The sequence below is a fragment of the Dermacentor albipictus genome, chromosome 1 (genome assembly GCF_038994185.2).
Source record: "Dermacentor albipictus isolate Rhodes 1998 colony chromosome 1, USDA_Dalb.pri_finalv2, whole genome shotgun sequence".
NCBI lineage: Eukaryota > Metazoa > Arthropoda > Arachnida > Ixodida > Ixodidae > Dermacentor > Dermacentor albipictus.
The window spans coordinates 139,704,544-139,719,628 of NC_091821.1; the positions used below are offsets into that span (position 1 = coordinate 139,704,544).

Below are 15,085 nucleotides of genomic sequence, written 5' to 3' on the forward strand. Positions count from 1 at the left end.
TGTCAAGCCTGTTCCTGGTACAGAAGAAAATGAAAAAGACGTTTCATAAATATACGCATATAACTTATAATAAAATTTATTAGTGAAATATTGACAACGTAGTTTGTTGTTATTTAATAAAATATAATATAAGGCATATAAGGTTCTTACTTTGTATTTATCAGTGGCGACCCCTTCCGTGAACTTAGGGCGAATTCACCATAACTTTTGTTGCGTAAACAAGAACAAGAACCATGTGATGCGACGCAGAGCGGCCCATGCTGGTTCTTTTTGTATATGGCGGCCCACAGAATAATGAGTGGCCGGTTGGCCGTTTGCGGCTTTGCCATGGCAGAGTTGCGTTGCGTTTTGGGAAGGTTTGCGGAAACGCCGTCCACCTATGTCTATTTGAGAAAAAATTTTTCTGTCTGCCATCGTGAGAACGCAAAACTTGGCGTCTTCTTGCATAAGCTCCTTGACAAATCAAAGTAAGCGAGTTTAACACCTGTTCCACACGAGCACTGTCGAGCATGCTTGAGTCACTGTTGGCTGAGCGCTGCTACATGGTCACATTTGCCCATGCTTGAATCGTGTCCTGCTTCAATGACACCTCATGCTTTTTTCAAAAGAAAGCTGTTAGATAACTTTTCCTGCAGCTATCACACTGGTAGCGTTTATATTTGATGCGCTCGTGCTGCTGAAACTTGTGAAAAGAGGTGCATCTGCACGTCGTTCTGTCCGATTGGTGCAGACCTGGGATGTATCGTAGAATGCGTAACAGGAGCTTGCTGTTGTTGCTGCTGTTGACACATGGCACGTACCCACCAGGTTGGATCAGCCAAAGTTCGTAATGAAAACAAAGTGATGCCTTTCGTCCCACAAACTTAATGGTCTCTATTACCGATATTTAAAAAAAAAATATGCTACAAAATAATTCAGAAGTGATCATGCCAGTTTTTGACGAAACCGCCGCAGATATATTCTTGAAAAATGCAGGTAAGATGTATGTTACTCATGAGAAAAAAAAAAAAAACGAAGAAGAACCACAGGTCCACCGCAATGTTTGATCACAATGATCTACATCTACAGCTTGTTTTAGGTAGCAGCACTAGCAGATGATAACGAGCACTGCCTCACCGCTTGTAACTGCCTGTGTCACAAGGACGAAGGCGATTCATGATGCTTGTCGAGGGAAGAATGTTGACGAGAGGTGTATAGGCAGAGGGAAGTACAACACATATCTAGGTACATTTAAGGCTTCCTACCCTTCCTCACAGTGGTATGTACACATTCTGGGAAATTCGTCAAGAATGGGCGCATATCTATTGACAAATACCCAGTGCTGAAGTCTTTTCGGGCACATACCCAGTGGCCCAAGTTGTCTACATGGCAAGACTGCAAGTTTTCTATTTCGGCTTATACTATATATATATATATATATATATATATATATATATATGGTAAGGGAATGATGCCAAACCCCTGGGAAGAGGCAAAGGAAGCTTCGCTTTAAAAGATCTTTAAGTAGTCCCCATAGCAACAATGTTATGCACAAACTACATGCTTCCTTTTGAGCACTACCCTGGGTGCTTGCATCAAGAGAGAAAATATCTATTCGAGAGACAAAGGTGAATATGTGAAAGGGGTTGTGCTCAGTATATCTTTCGGAACTATATTTTGGCAAAAAAATAAATAAAAAAGGTCTAATGATTCGGAATCCCCTCATGATGCACAGAGGTTTGATGGTGTGAAGCCACACCTACTCAAGTAAAGTAAAGGGACTCGGAATATTTATTTACAAACTTGTTTCTTCTTTTCAGGAAGCGACATCCCCAGCAGTATGTATATGTGGTATGTTTGTCCTGCTGCCTTGCTGCTCGAATTCTGTTACCTTTAATGTTGACCAAAAATCTTGCAGAACTAGTTCACCAACTTTAACTGGGTGTTTTTTTGTGGTCGGTACGGCAATGGGCAGTGCGACACACACAGGACGAAGCAAGAAGCGATGACACACCCTTGCTTTGAGACTTCAACAAAAGCGCCAAGTAGCCATGTCTTCAGTAACTGCATAACATTGCCTTCTTTCTAGCAGCTCTTGCTTAGTAACACAACTCAGGTGACAGTAATAGCAACAAACCAGAAGCATAATATAAGCACTACATTGTTCACTCTTAAATTGCATAGAGCAATGAAACTTGCAGCAAAGTGCACTGGTGTTCTCAGTTGAGCATCAGGTAGCAGATTTGATTCTAGGCTGCCGCAGCCGTATTCTGATGGGAGTGGTATGTAAAAGGAACTGTCTGCTTAGAATTATGTGTGCATTGAAAAGCCCTGTGTAATCTAAACTAATTCAGAAGCCTTCGCTGTGGCACCTCTCACAGCCCAGGTGCAGCTCTGGCATACTTAACACCATCAAATAAAATTAGAGTTGCCTTTTGATTGTGTGCTGTGCTCATTGATCCATGATGTTTATTTTCTTGTAGCTGCCCAACTCTGCTGTGCCATCAGCACCGAAAAAGGTGCAGGAGCGCACTAGGAGGCAGCGAGTACTGAACACTGTGTTCATGGAGAGCCTGTCAAATATTATGGTTACGGGGGCCATAAGCGAAGAACTGAAAGGCTTCGCCGTTGAACTTACACAGGTGAACAGAATGCTTATTCTGTAAAAGTTCCTCTGCACTGTATTTTGATGATCTAGTGAAATAATAAACTTTGGTATGTTCATATTGTTATAATTGAACTGTTACTTTAGCAAACTTCAACAATTTAAAGCTATCCATAATGTCACTTAAAATTATTGTAGTTGCTTCTGCCTTCTTTTCATTTCAAATCACTTACTACTTCCATTTACTATGATAGTTATTGTCAGGATTCTCATCTGTGCACTTGACATGTTCCTTTTCAGTTTTCTTATCGAAATAAATTCAAGTTGATTAATAGCTTAGATCTGGGCTAGGGTAATGTGGCAGTGCTATTCCAGTTCTTTTCTTTTTTGCTTTTCACCAGTGGTCTGAATGGTGCTCTGCCTATGTTATCACCATGATCAGTTGGTCATGGCTGGTGTATGATAAAAAAGGTATAGAATCAAGCAAAAGGAATTGCTATATTATACTGGCCCTGTTTATGCCATGGAGCCTGCAGGGCTAGTATCACTGTGGAAGGCTGACCTCAGCAGTACACAATCAACTTAACACTTGCATTGCTTTAGGTAATGTTTGTTGCTTTAGTGTTGTGTAAAACTGTATGATAGGTCATGCTGCCTGCTTTTGATGTGCTTTTTTTTAATTTTTTGCTCTGTTATGGTTTTCTATGTTTTCTCTCAAAGGCCTTTTGTCTTGATGTGATGAAAAATGTAAATATTAAATGAACTAATAAGGCAGGTTTTTGTTATGCACCATATTAAAGTAGCATTTGAATTAGTGGCCTTCAGAAAGGTTATTTGTTTAAGCTGGCCAAGGTGATAGTATGTCTGCTAGTGAATTGCGTACCTTGTAGCACTGAAGTTTTTGCTGTTGTCAATGTTGAACTACCATCTTTTTTTTTTTTTCTTTTTGCAAGAGCACAAGCGAGATAGGAGGAAAGATAGTTGCTTGAGGTGACAAGACAAATGTTGTCATGTACAGGGTCCATTATGAAAGTAATGCACATGATTTTATTATGACCTGACTATCCATAGCAGCATGGTAAAACCGGTTGGGAAATGTGGCGAGGGTTCTGCCCTTCACATGTCCACATTTGCAGTACATGGGATAGTGACTGAGGATCTGCAAATGCACAAGGTCTGCACAAAGCTTGTGCCGAAAGTGTTGACAGAAGATCAGAAAGAACTTTGAGTTTTTGCTGTCAAGAATTGGTGGATTTGATTCAAAATGAGCCGGATTTTCTCTGTCGTAACTGGAGACGAATCCTGAATGTTTAAGTACGGCCCAGAATCAAAAAGGCAGAGCAGCGAGTGGCACACAAAATCATCCCCCCACCCCCAAGAAAGCGCAAATGAGCAAGTCTTGCATCAAAACGATGCTCATTGTCTTCTTTGACGCCCGAGGAATCGTCCATTTTGAATTTGTACCGCACGGAGAAGCTGTTAACTCAGCCTTTTACCTGGAGGTGCTCAAGAGATTGAAATGCTGGGTCATGCATGTGAGGGCTGACATCAAAGACAAGATCAAGCCCCAGCATGACAATGCCCCCATCCACACGTCCTTCATCGTGACCAATTTCGTGGCCCGGAGCAACACGCCGGTGGCCCCCATCCCCCTTGCAGTCCCGACTTGGCTCTGTGCGACTTCTTTTTGTTTCCCCAACTGAAGAGAGCGCAGAAAGGAAAGCATTGGGAGATTGTAGAAAACATCCAAAAGCATGTTACAGTGTTCCTGAGAGACATTCCCATCGAGGAATTTCAGGGTGCCTTCCAGGCGGGGCAGACACGTCTTCACAAGTGTAGTGATGCAGGGGGAGAGTATTTTGAAGAATTTTAGCCATTTGTACAGGTCCTGTCAATAAATCTATTTTTCTCAGAAAATGCACTTTACTTTCATAATGGACCCTGTATTATGGTTGGCATGATTGGGAGTGAAAAGTACATAAGTCACAAAAAGTGCTTTAAAGGTGTACTGCTTGTTGTGCAAGACCTAGTACACACCTTAAACCAATATAATGGGGCTCTTCAGTGTTGCCGTCCATGGCTGTTTTGAGTGGTACCTGCTCCTGATGCTTCCTTTTTCACCTCTGACTGATGCATCACAATAGCACTGATTTGTGTGTGTCAAACTTTCCGCATGTTGACTCCTTTTTTAAGTTGGAGCAGCAAAAAGAGAAATTAATTGATGCTAATTTTAACTGATCTGTTATAATACAAGTCAGCTTAATATTTTTCTCACATTTGCATCTAAGAGCTCTAGAAAAGGAGACGGAAATGTTCCTCCCACTTTAGAGGTTTCATAGCTCCTGATAAACAACTTCTTACCAGCATAAAGAGAATAGCATAAGAAGTTTATCTGCAACCATTTCACTTTTTAGTGTTGCATTTCAGAGTCGTAACATTCAGGAGCTATAATGAGATGTAGTGTTGATCGTTATTGCACTGCAAAAAAAGTAAATAAATAAAAGCAAGAGTTTGTTAATTAAGCTTAAAACCGACAGCCATCTATGCTGCCAAGCTGAGGCAAAGTTATAGGCAATATACAACTAGCACCACTGTTTTAACATGCACTTTTCAGGTATGCAGGAGCTGCCACTGCTCTGTAATGGCTACAGTGAATAGTCTGTTGTTTCCCATCACGGCAATACAACTCCAGTTCATCGGACAAGGCATGAGCTATTGCAAAACACTGGACCACATTGCTGTCATCTAAACCACATACATTTTCGGGGCTTAAGATAGAGCACATCAGTGATTTTCTTGGGATACTTTTTCCCCATGTTCCAAACAACAGCGAAAAACCTTAAGGCACCTGCCACTGTGACTGAGTGGCTACAGCAATCTTCTGCTGGGCATGAGGTCATGCGTTCGATTCCTGGCAGTGGCTGCATTTCAACAAGGATGAAATGCAAAAAAACCTGTGTACTTAGATTTAGGTGCACTTTAAAAGACTCCAGACGGCCAAAGCTTGCATCCCTCATAGTCCCAGTGTTTCATTGGGATGATAAACCCCATGAATCAAAACCTTAAGGTATGTCACCAAATTTTTTGAAGTTGTTTGTTACATGATCACTAATAACTTCATTATGAATGAATGTCTCTTAATGAAACATTGTATGGTACTTCCTTATGCATTAGGCTCTGAGTGAATCAGGATTAATTGAAAACGATAACTTGTCAATATTATGAAGTTAATTTAAATGAGTACTGACATGATGTTTACGACTCTTTCAAACTATTTCTTGTGTTAAATGAAGGTCTCGAACCTCGATTCCCTAGAAAAAATGCTGGTAGCCTCAGATAACCCTAAATAATTTAGAGCCAGTTTTGGTTTCATTTCCCAGGAGGCGAATGTGTCGTGACATTATGATGGTGAAGGTAGTCATGCGGGAGCAGAACATCTCGATGTTTTGACACTTACTCTGGCTTGCTCGGTCGTGTTCTGCGCTGCTACATTGGGCCTCATAATGACACGCAGCATAGGAGGCAACCGAGTAAGCTGGAAAGAATGCCAAAACACCACGATATCCAGCTCCCTAGTGACCACCTGTTGCATAATGACACAGTCTCCTCCTGGGAAATGAAACTGAAACTGGCTGTCGACAACCAACATTATTAAATTATTTACGGTGATCTGAGGTTTGCCAGTATATTTTTTGGTTTAGAGGTCCCAGACCTAGAGATGTAAATGGTTGAAAAGAACATTGAAAATTTTGGAAAAAAACAGGTTTTGTTTGTTTATCTTTAACCAGGATAAAATTGTAAACAAAGAAAAAAACAACTTCCTTGCATAATTCTGTTGCGATGCGACTCCTTTCGACATACCTAATGGTTTGGTCAAAAGAAGGAGTTTGGGAGTCTGCGAAACACCTGGATTCATCCATGTGGTGGCAAGGACTTTGCTTCAACCAACCCTTGAGCCCCCTCGCCTGTCGCATACTGCAGATTCCCCCTTCTTCTGCAGCATGTAAAAGAAACTAGTCTGAGTTTGGAAATGTGCACACCAAGCTACCGAACAGGCTCGCTGGGGATCACGAGCAAAAACTTGTATACAAACACTCGAACCTCAATGTCTGGAAGGCTCCGTCTCCTGCACAGGGAAGCGTTGATGAGTCAAGCAGAAATGAATCGGACACAGATTAATACAAATGTTGGTCTTGGTGCTTTGATATGAAATCATGTTTCGATTTTGAACCCGGAAGTTCTGCTGGGACACTTGTGATGCAATAATGTAACAATTGTGTTCTGTTCCATGTTAGAGAAATAAATGTGTCAGGTTTTTCATAGCTCTGTGCGCAATTATATTTTCATGAAATTTTTTGTATTTTTCTTAAAAACAAAACCTGAAAGAAACCAGTTTTTTTTTCACGGCCCTCAACCTTTTATGAAATATTGCATCTCTACCCAGACCTTAATTCAATGCAAAAAATGAAGAGTCGAAAATGTCGCATCAGTACTCCTTTAATATGTTACCCTCAAATTGGCTGTTTTTCTGTGTGTGTTATTTAGTTTTTTTGCTTAATACCTGTTTTGCACTAAACGGGGCACACATCATTGTTCATTGCACACCTTTCTTATTTGACTATATTTGCACGAATTCATATTTCATTCCTGCGCTCCACTTGGGAGATATTGCTTTTTGCATAACAAGCATATTTAGGTAATTTTTGCAATAAAATATAAAAATGCCAACCTTTTCATTATTCAGCACATTTGAAGGGCTTCTGAAATTGCCATTTAGAAGGGAGACGTGAAATAATTTTAAGATAAAAAAAAAGAAAGGTTTCCTGAAAGGTTGTAACATACCTTAAGAAAAGTAAACATGGCACATGGTGGTCTAAAACAAGCAAAGAAGTAACTGGGCACACTTGGCATCAAATGTGTCCATTCTTCATTTGCCCTTGTCTGTGACACACTGTCTATTATTGATCACCAACAAGCCTAAATGACAACATTGGTGGAAAATTGACTGCCATAACAGCAGTTCACAATAATTGTATTTTATCAGTCAAAACACTTAGTTCCAAGGTGCTCATTTCGGCTTTGTGAAGAACTTAGTACATTAGCTTTTTTTTTCTTTTTTAATTATAGCTTATCGAATGTAATTTCAGCAGTTAACTCATCTTGTTACTGAATGCAAACATACTAACTTGCACACCTGTCGTCTGCTATAAACTTCTCAGGGAAAGAAGTGTTAGTCATTGAGCCCATTGTTATTGCAAACATACAGACTGCACATCTGTCATCTGCTATAAACTTCTCGGAGAAAGAAGTGTTATTCATGGAGCCCATTGGGATTGTACTTGAAATGTAGCTGAGCTCCTCCTCTTTTAGTAGGTTGTTGGACTGGGATACTCATTGATGTATTTCCTCCTTTGCCCGCACTGTGTCCTGCCGACACACTTTATAAGTTAGTGTAACGCTTAATAGGCATCCTGCAGCCTAATCTCCTTCATGCCAGGTTGTATCATGTCTTCATGACTGTTCAGGTTCGTGTGTCTGCCGACTGCACCCACTTGAATATTTATTGGGTTACTGCACTGCAAGAGCCTGGTGTGGACAAAAAGGTTGCCGAAATTCTCCATTCAAGTGCTGGATATCTTAAGTAAGTATGTAGTCTGTTTTCAGATTATTGAATGTTCTGCCATGTTATTGCTTGCCATTTGTCAAAATGCATAAGCATTTAGAGTACAGCCTGCAGGGGCGTCTGTGTGAGCATGCATTTGGTATGTTGCGACACCATGTACCAGAGCACATGAGTGTTGGACCCTCCTGCGTCTAACTGTGCACGGCTTAGCCGTCTCTGGGGAAAAGGGGATGCTGGTAGTTGAGCCAATGCCAGGCATTCGGACCTTTAAGGCCCCTTGGCGGAGGCAACACACCTCTTTGGCCTCTGCTTCACATAGACGGCACCTCCAGGCTGACCCACTTGGGGAAAATAGGTACTTGTCTTTTCCTGTAATTCATATCAATCTTTGTCTTTCATCACATCGCATGCCATCACTTTATTACCTTAAAGACCTCCTTTAGGGGGTATTACATAAGGAGTGGGCTAACAAATGAAGGTTACAAATAAGTCTTTATGCGGAACAGTGCGCTGTGACATTTTCTGTAAAAGTTGATGGACACGTTATTTCTGCAATGTCTTGGAGAAGGCCATTCCAGTCCACTGCTGCACAAAGAAAAAATGAGGCAGCGAAGGTGGTAGTGTGAGCATGTGGGTGTGCAATTTGATACGGATGGCTAGTGTGGTGGGATATGCACGTCGGTGAGATGATGTAGGGTGCGTGATTCAGGAAGCTGGGAAAAAAATTTGCACAGCAGACAGAGGCTGGCGATGTGGCGACGCACTGAAAGATTTGGAAGACTAGTTTCTCGTTTGAGGGATGACATGCTTATGTCATATGAGTATGAAGAATTAATAAAGGGAAAATTTTCCCTTTATTAATTACTTGTCTCCACCTTGCGGGTTTCCGTAGAACTATTATATCAGAGTATGAAGAATGAATAAATCTAATTGCGCGATTTTGCACAGATTCTAATTCGTTGATTAAGTACACCTGGTGCGGACTGCAGATGGGTGTTGCATATTCTAGTTTACATCTGATTAGAGATTTATACGCGAGAAGTTTTATGTTCTGTGGGGTGTGACGCAAATGACGCTTTAAAAAAAAGCAAGAGATCTGTTCGCTGATGATATGACATTGGTGACATGTGAGCACCAGGAAAGATGACAGGACAAGGTGACGCCAAGGTACTTATAGGATTAGACTTGTTCAACAGTGGTGTTAGATATTATGCAGCAAGAAAGCAAAGGATTATGCTAGTGCTGAAATGAATCGTGTTTGCATTTAGTGCGATTAAGCGTCATTAGCCAAAGATCGCACTATTCTTGTACGCGGTTAAGGTCATTTTGGAGCGCATTTTGATCAAAAAGGTTAGTAATTGTGCAATAGATCATGCAATTGTCGGCAAAGATATGAATATGAGAAGATATACATGGTTGGGTAGGTCGTTAATATATTTTAGGAACAGAAGGGGTGTGAAAACAGACCCTTGGGGGATGCCCGATGTTACTGATACGGAGCTAGAAAGTTTTTTTTAATAGAGACGAACTGAGAACGGTTTAGTAAGAGATTCTGAAATCCATCTGAGAGTGTGAGGGTGCAGGTTCAACTGGGCAAGTTTTAGTAACAGGTGTCTGTGTGGTACATTATTGAAAGCTTTAACGAAGTCCAGAATTATTGCATCAGTCTGATGGTTACAGTCAAGATTGGAATGTAAGTTGCCAGTTGAGTCTTACAGGATAAAGATTTACGAAAGCCATGCTGGGAACAATGAAAGAAATTGTTCGTGTCCAGGAAGTGCATCATGTGAGAGTATATGACATGTTCCATGACTTTGCATGGGACGCTCGTTAGTGAAATGGGGCGGCAGTTGAAAGGGGATTGTTTGTCACCTGATTTGTGAAACGGAATGTCCTTTCCTACTTTCCAGTCTTCTGGAAAAATTCCTGTTTCAAGTGACAGGAGAACAGTATTGAAAAATACTCTGGAATAATTTGTTTAGTATTTTTTAACAGTTTGGAGTTAATGTCATCTATGCCAGCCGATGGTGAAAGTTTGATTTCGTCGATGAGGGACGTAATTCCAGCAACAGAGAATGTCACTGGGGCCATCATTGGTAATGTTACGCGATGTTAAACACTTGAGCACAATGAGCATCGCTCACCTCCTCGCCATTATTGTTCGTAGGTGTAATGTTGTGTGGTAGTTGTGGGTTTATGACTTCCCAGAATTTTCTAGGGCTACTCTTTAGAATTTTAGGTAAGTCACTGTGATAAAACGTCTCTTTAGCATTTTGGATTGCAGAATAATACGCGTCTTCTGCAGCATAGTACCTACCTCATGTACGAGCACTTCCATTAACCCTTTGAGGGCCGAATTATTTTGAAAAAAACTTTCCCAGGTGGTCAAATTACTTTATTGCAGGTCTTGAATGTACAAAGTGTATAAAGTCGGGAATAAATAGTAAAAAGAAATTAGGAACAGTATTTTGGTGTCGGCATCACTCAGAACTGCAAAATGTTCAATAGTATTTCAGAGTGTGGTTCTCCTTGAAACACGGATCTACGCACAGTGCCTGCCTTATCGCAGTCTGCACACCTAAAATGCGTGTCTGTTCTCCTCTTAGAGCGACGAGTTGTGTTGGCGCACACGACATCTTCTCTGCGTGAGGCTGCCTTGGGCAGAGGTCTGAGGCATCCTCTCGTGTAAGCGCGTTGTCACAGAGAGCGAGAATACCTCGTTAGCGGTGGTGATAAACAAGCTAAGAGCAGCGCCAATCAAGATAGAAATCAACTTCTGCCACCCCTGCAAGAGAGTGCTGAGGAAGAGAAAAATGACGTTTCGTGCGCCTCCATTGCGATCACGCAGCGAAATAGAAACCACAAAAGGTGTGTTGCCGCAATCTGCGCGACGCGCTGAAGCTAAAATTCTGTTTACCTCCCCAAGAAGGTAGCACAAATTTCAGACGCCTCTTATAAGTCCTAAGAGGTGGCAGCACCTCCCAGTGAGCACGCATCGTCATTATGGCGCAAAATTTCAAACGGAGGGTTGAAACCGTACCCGTACGGCAAAGACCTTGCGGGACAGAAAACCGCCGCCGTACATGTTTGGCAAAAACCTTCAAAGGGTTAAGTTTCGCAATACAAAAGAGACATTTCTTTTTGTTTTATTGTGTTGTTAAGCTTTTTCGAAACCATGGTTTGTTTTTATTGGCAAGGAAGTTTACCTTGGGGATGTATTAGTTAGCTCAATTATTTTGACCTTAAATATTAGCCAGTTGTTATTAAGACTTCGGGAATCGAGACTGGATTAAAATGCAGGCAGGAAATGTTGTAGTTCATTATTAATTGCATTGTAATCGGCGTTATCGTACAAATGAATTGTTTTGCTGAAAATGTGGCGTGTTTTGGGGATGAAATTAAATGTAGTATGAATTACTTCGTGATCACACATTTTATGTAAGTATGCGATATATTTTAAGCTTTCATGGTTATTTGTAAGTATTAGGTCTAAAATGTTCGAAGAATTATTAGTGACGTGTGTTGGTTCAGTTACCAGTTGACTAAGGTTGGAGTTCAGGCAAACAAATTCTCTTGCTTCAGTATTTCCTGTGATTAGTGATGTTTGATTCAGCCAGTCAATGTTAGGGAAGTTAAAATCTCTGTAGAGGCGAATATGTGCGGCAGGGTGTTTATTAGTAAGCTGAGATAATATTTAGTTAAGTTCACGGGTGAAATCTGGATGAGTACAAGGGGGCCTGTAGCATACACCAAGTATTACCCTCTCACTTTTTACCTTTCCTGTCCTGTACTTACTTCTGTATTACTGCTGATTTTCCAGGCAGTGAGGGTTAATCGTGTGTGATATAGGCAATCTAGGTTATTTATATTGGGTTATAGTGGGCATGTACCGCAGGTGTGATCAGAACTGAATATTTTAAGTCCTGTTGCATCCCCTAGTTGGTCTCTGGGCGGCTGGCATGCCTACCGAATGCTATTTTACGGCTAGCAATTTTCCTGCACTCCCTGATCGCTTCCTCTAGAGGGGATGCACCGATTAAACTTTCAGGTTCTTTATCCAACAGAAAAAAAACATTTCCCAGGTATCATGTAATACATAGTGAGCACGGAACAAAGGTTGTCCGAATGATATCCTTTTTCATAGTATCTAAATGCTTGACAGACACCATAGGCCCTCACTATAAAGTAACAAAGATGGTAAACGGCAACCTCCTGCTGGAGGTTTGTGAAAAGCTGCAACACACCAAACTGACCAACCTTGCGGCATTCAGGAACATTCCCATCACTGTAAGTCCACATAGGTCCATGAATACTGTCCATGGTGTCATTCCAGAAAATGACCTGCTCAAACTGACCGAAACTGAATTGCTCGAAGGGTGGAAATATGAGAACATTGTAAATATACTAAGAAATAAACTAAGGTGTGACAACAAGGAAATCCCAACTAAGCATTTGATTATCACCTTTGGAACTAGTAACCTGCCCGAATACATCAAATCTGGATACTGTAATATATACATGTATGACCATACATCCCTAATCCACACCGATGCTTCGAGTGTCAGCGGTTTGGGCATGGGTCTCAAAGTGGCCAAGGGCGTTCTACTTGTGCGAAATGTGCCTCAAATGACCAAACTTCTGACATCTGCACTTCTGCTAACCATTGTGTCAAATGTCACCCTGTTTACTTGCGATCGTGTCCGTCATGGAAAAAAGAGAAGGAAGTCATTAAACTAAAGGTTAAATTGAACATCTTTTTCCAAGAAGCACGCAGGCGTTTTTCCATGGCTCACAATTCATCCTGGCCATCCTCCATTGATGTGACGCAGCGGGGGGCAGCGTCACATTCTTGGGCGGCCGTCTAAGTCACGCCAAGTGTGCCGGCAGTCATACCATCAGCCCCCTCGGTGGTAGCAGCCAGCACTGTTCCGCCACCGAACAAGATGAGCCAGCAGTCCTCTGTGCCTGCGGGCTCTACGACATCTAGGGCCTCTGCTCAGGCAGAGAAGCCTGAAACACCCGAGAGGGTATGCCATGAGCGGATGTCCAGCGCTTCAATGAAAGTGATGGATGCATCGTCAAGTCCACCATCAAGTCCAATGCACCAAAAAATACAAACTCCGCATTACGGGGCTTGGAAAGGCCCTGGTGGGCTAACATGGTTTTTCTCCTAGACACACAACACAAAGCAGTTTCACTATGGATACAAAAATATTGGAATGTCAGGGGACTTCTCCACAATCTCGATGATATTAAAGAACTCCTACATAAACATAGTCCAAAGTTGCTGTGTGTTCAAGAGACACATCTGAAACATACAAACAAACTTTCTTCTTGAGTACACCATCTTCTGAAAAGACAGTGACGAGGCTAATGCCTCATGCAACAGTGTAGCAATCCTTGTGGACAAGTCTCTAGCTTGTCATCATGTAGCCTTACAGACACTCCTTGAGGCAATGTCAGTTAGGGGAGTTCTTTTCAATAATTTGGTAACTGTTTGTTCCATATATATATATATATATATATATATACCCTCAAACTATCATCTTCAAAACGGAGTACTATAACCCATAGATCAATTTTTGGAACCACACATACTCGTAGGGTTATCGCTTGCAAGACTTTGTGGGGAGACTCGCGATGCGACGCGAGAGGCCGACTCATTGAAAATCTCGTTCCGACCTCTGGTGCCTACCTGTTTCGTAAGAAGGAGCCTACCTATTACAGCATCCAACGCAACTCGTATTCATCGATAGATCTAGCAATTGGCTCTGCTTCTCTTCTGCCTCATCTGGAATGGAATGTCATCGGTAATCTTTTTGGAAGTGACCACTTCCCTGTAAATTTAAACTTAATAATGCAGCATGACAACCCTCCCCATGTTCCTCAATGGAAATTAGCATCGGCTGACTGGGAGCATTTTAAAGAATCAACTTGTTTACCATGATATTTTTATACATGATTTTGGTTTAGATGATGCCTCTGTCTCTAGTTCTCCGAAAGGATCGGAAATTGTCACTTGTGCTGTTGGCAGACACACGCTGTGTTCCTCTAGCGCTGACTTGATCCAAGTTACCTTCCCTGTATAGCCCTCGGCATTTACAAAAGAAGGGTGAACTAGGTCCACGGTTGCTCCACTGTCCCTTAATACCTGACAGGTTTTTCCACTAATCCATAGCTCCTGGAGGTATGGTCGGAGAAGCTCCGAGCTTCCATCGCTTTTGCCCACGTAGGAAAGCACTACCGGCTTTTTTTTGCAATCCGAGGCATAGTGACCTAGGCCTTGGCACTGATAACATCGGACCGGTCGTCTCTTCTCAAACTCTTGTGTATCAATCTTCTTTGTCCCCTCCTCCGGAGGTCTGCTAGCTCCGTCGTTGTTCCCTTCCCGAGTTTTTTTTCATCGACTCGGCTCTCTCAGTAGCTTTTACCTGTGTCTGTTTTTTGTGGTGGATACACCTTCTCGGATTAACCCTTCCATTTGAACGCTCGTCGTCGGTAGTGAGTTTTCATCGCATCACGTACTTATCAGCTAGCTGAGCCGCCTTATCTACCGTGTCTATGGCCTCTCTATCTTGCAGCCAAAACCTCACTGACTGTGGAATGTTGCGGTAGAATTGTTCGAGACAAATGCACTCTATAATTTTGTCTCTACTTTCGTAGACTTTGGCACCTTTAAGCCACTCAACAAGGTTTGTTTTTAAACTGTACGCAAACTCTGAGTAGCCCTCGTCGCTCTTTTTGCTCTCTTCTCTAAATCGCTGCCTAAATGCTTACCTCATCAACAGGTACCTCCTCAATAGCGCTGCCTTTACTTTCGCGTAGTCTTTCGCGTCTTTCGCCGTTAATCTTGCGGCTACGTTCGCTTCCTCACAAGG

The 15,085-nt window shown here is 41.9% G+C and overlaps 1 protein-coding gene across 2 annotated transcripts in view; it reads left to right on the forward strand.

Annotated features, from left to right (window-relative positions):
- Window positions 1-219: 219 nt before the first annotated feature.
- LOC135900038 (putative ribosome-binding factor A, mitochondrial) overlaps window positions 220-15,085 on the forward strand; it is a 30,160-nt gene continuing 15,294 nt past the window's right edge. Inside the window, exons 1-4 of one of the 2 annotated variants that reach the window (XM_065429459.1) lie at window positions 220-467; window positions 1,800-1,830; window positions 2,463-2,621; window positions 8,110-8,225. In XM_065429459.1, the coding sequence (XP_065285531.1) occupies window positions 277-467; window positions 1,800-1,830; window positions 2,463-2,621; window positions 8,110-8,225 (497 nt within the window). In that variant the 5' untranslated portion in view covers window positions 220-276. Of the gene's footprint in view, window positions 468-995; window positions 1,259-1,799; window positions 1,831-2,462; window positions 2,622-8,109; window positions 8,226-15,085 lie in introns of those variants that run through there. The other variant, XM_065429460.1, reaches the window with a different exon arrangement.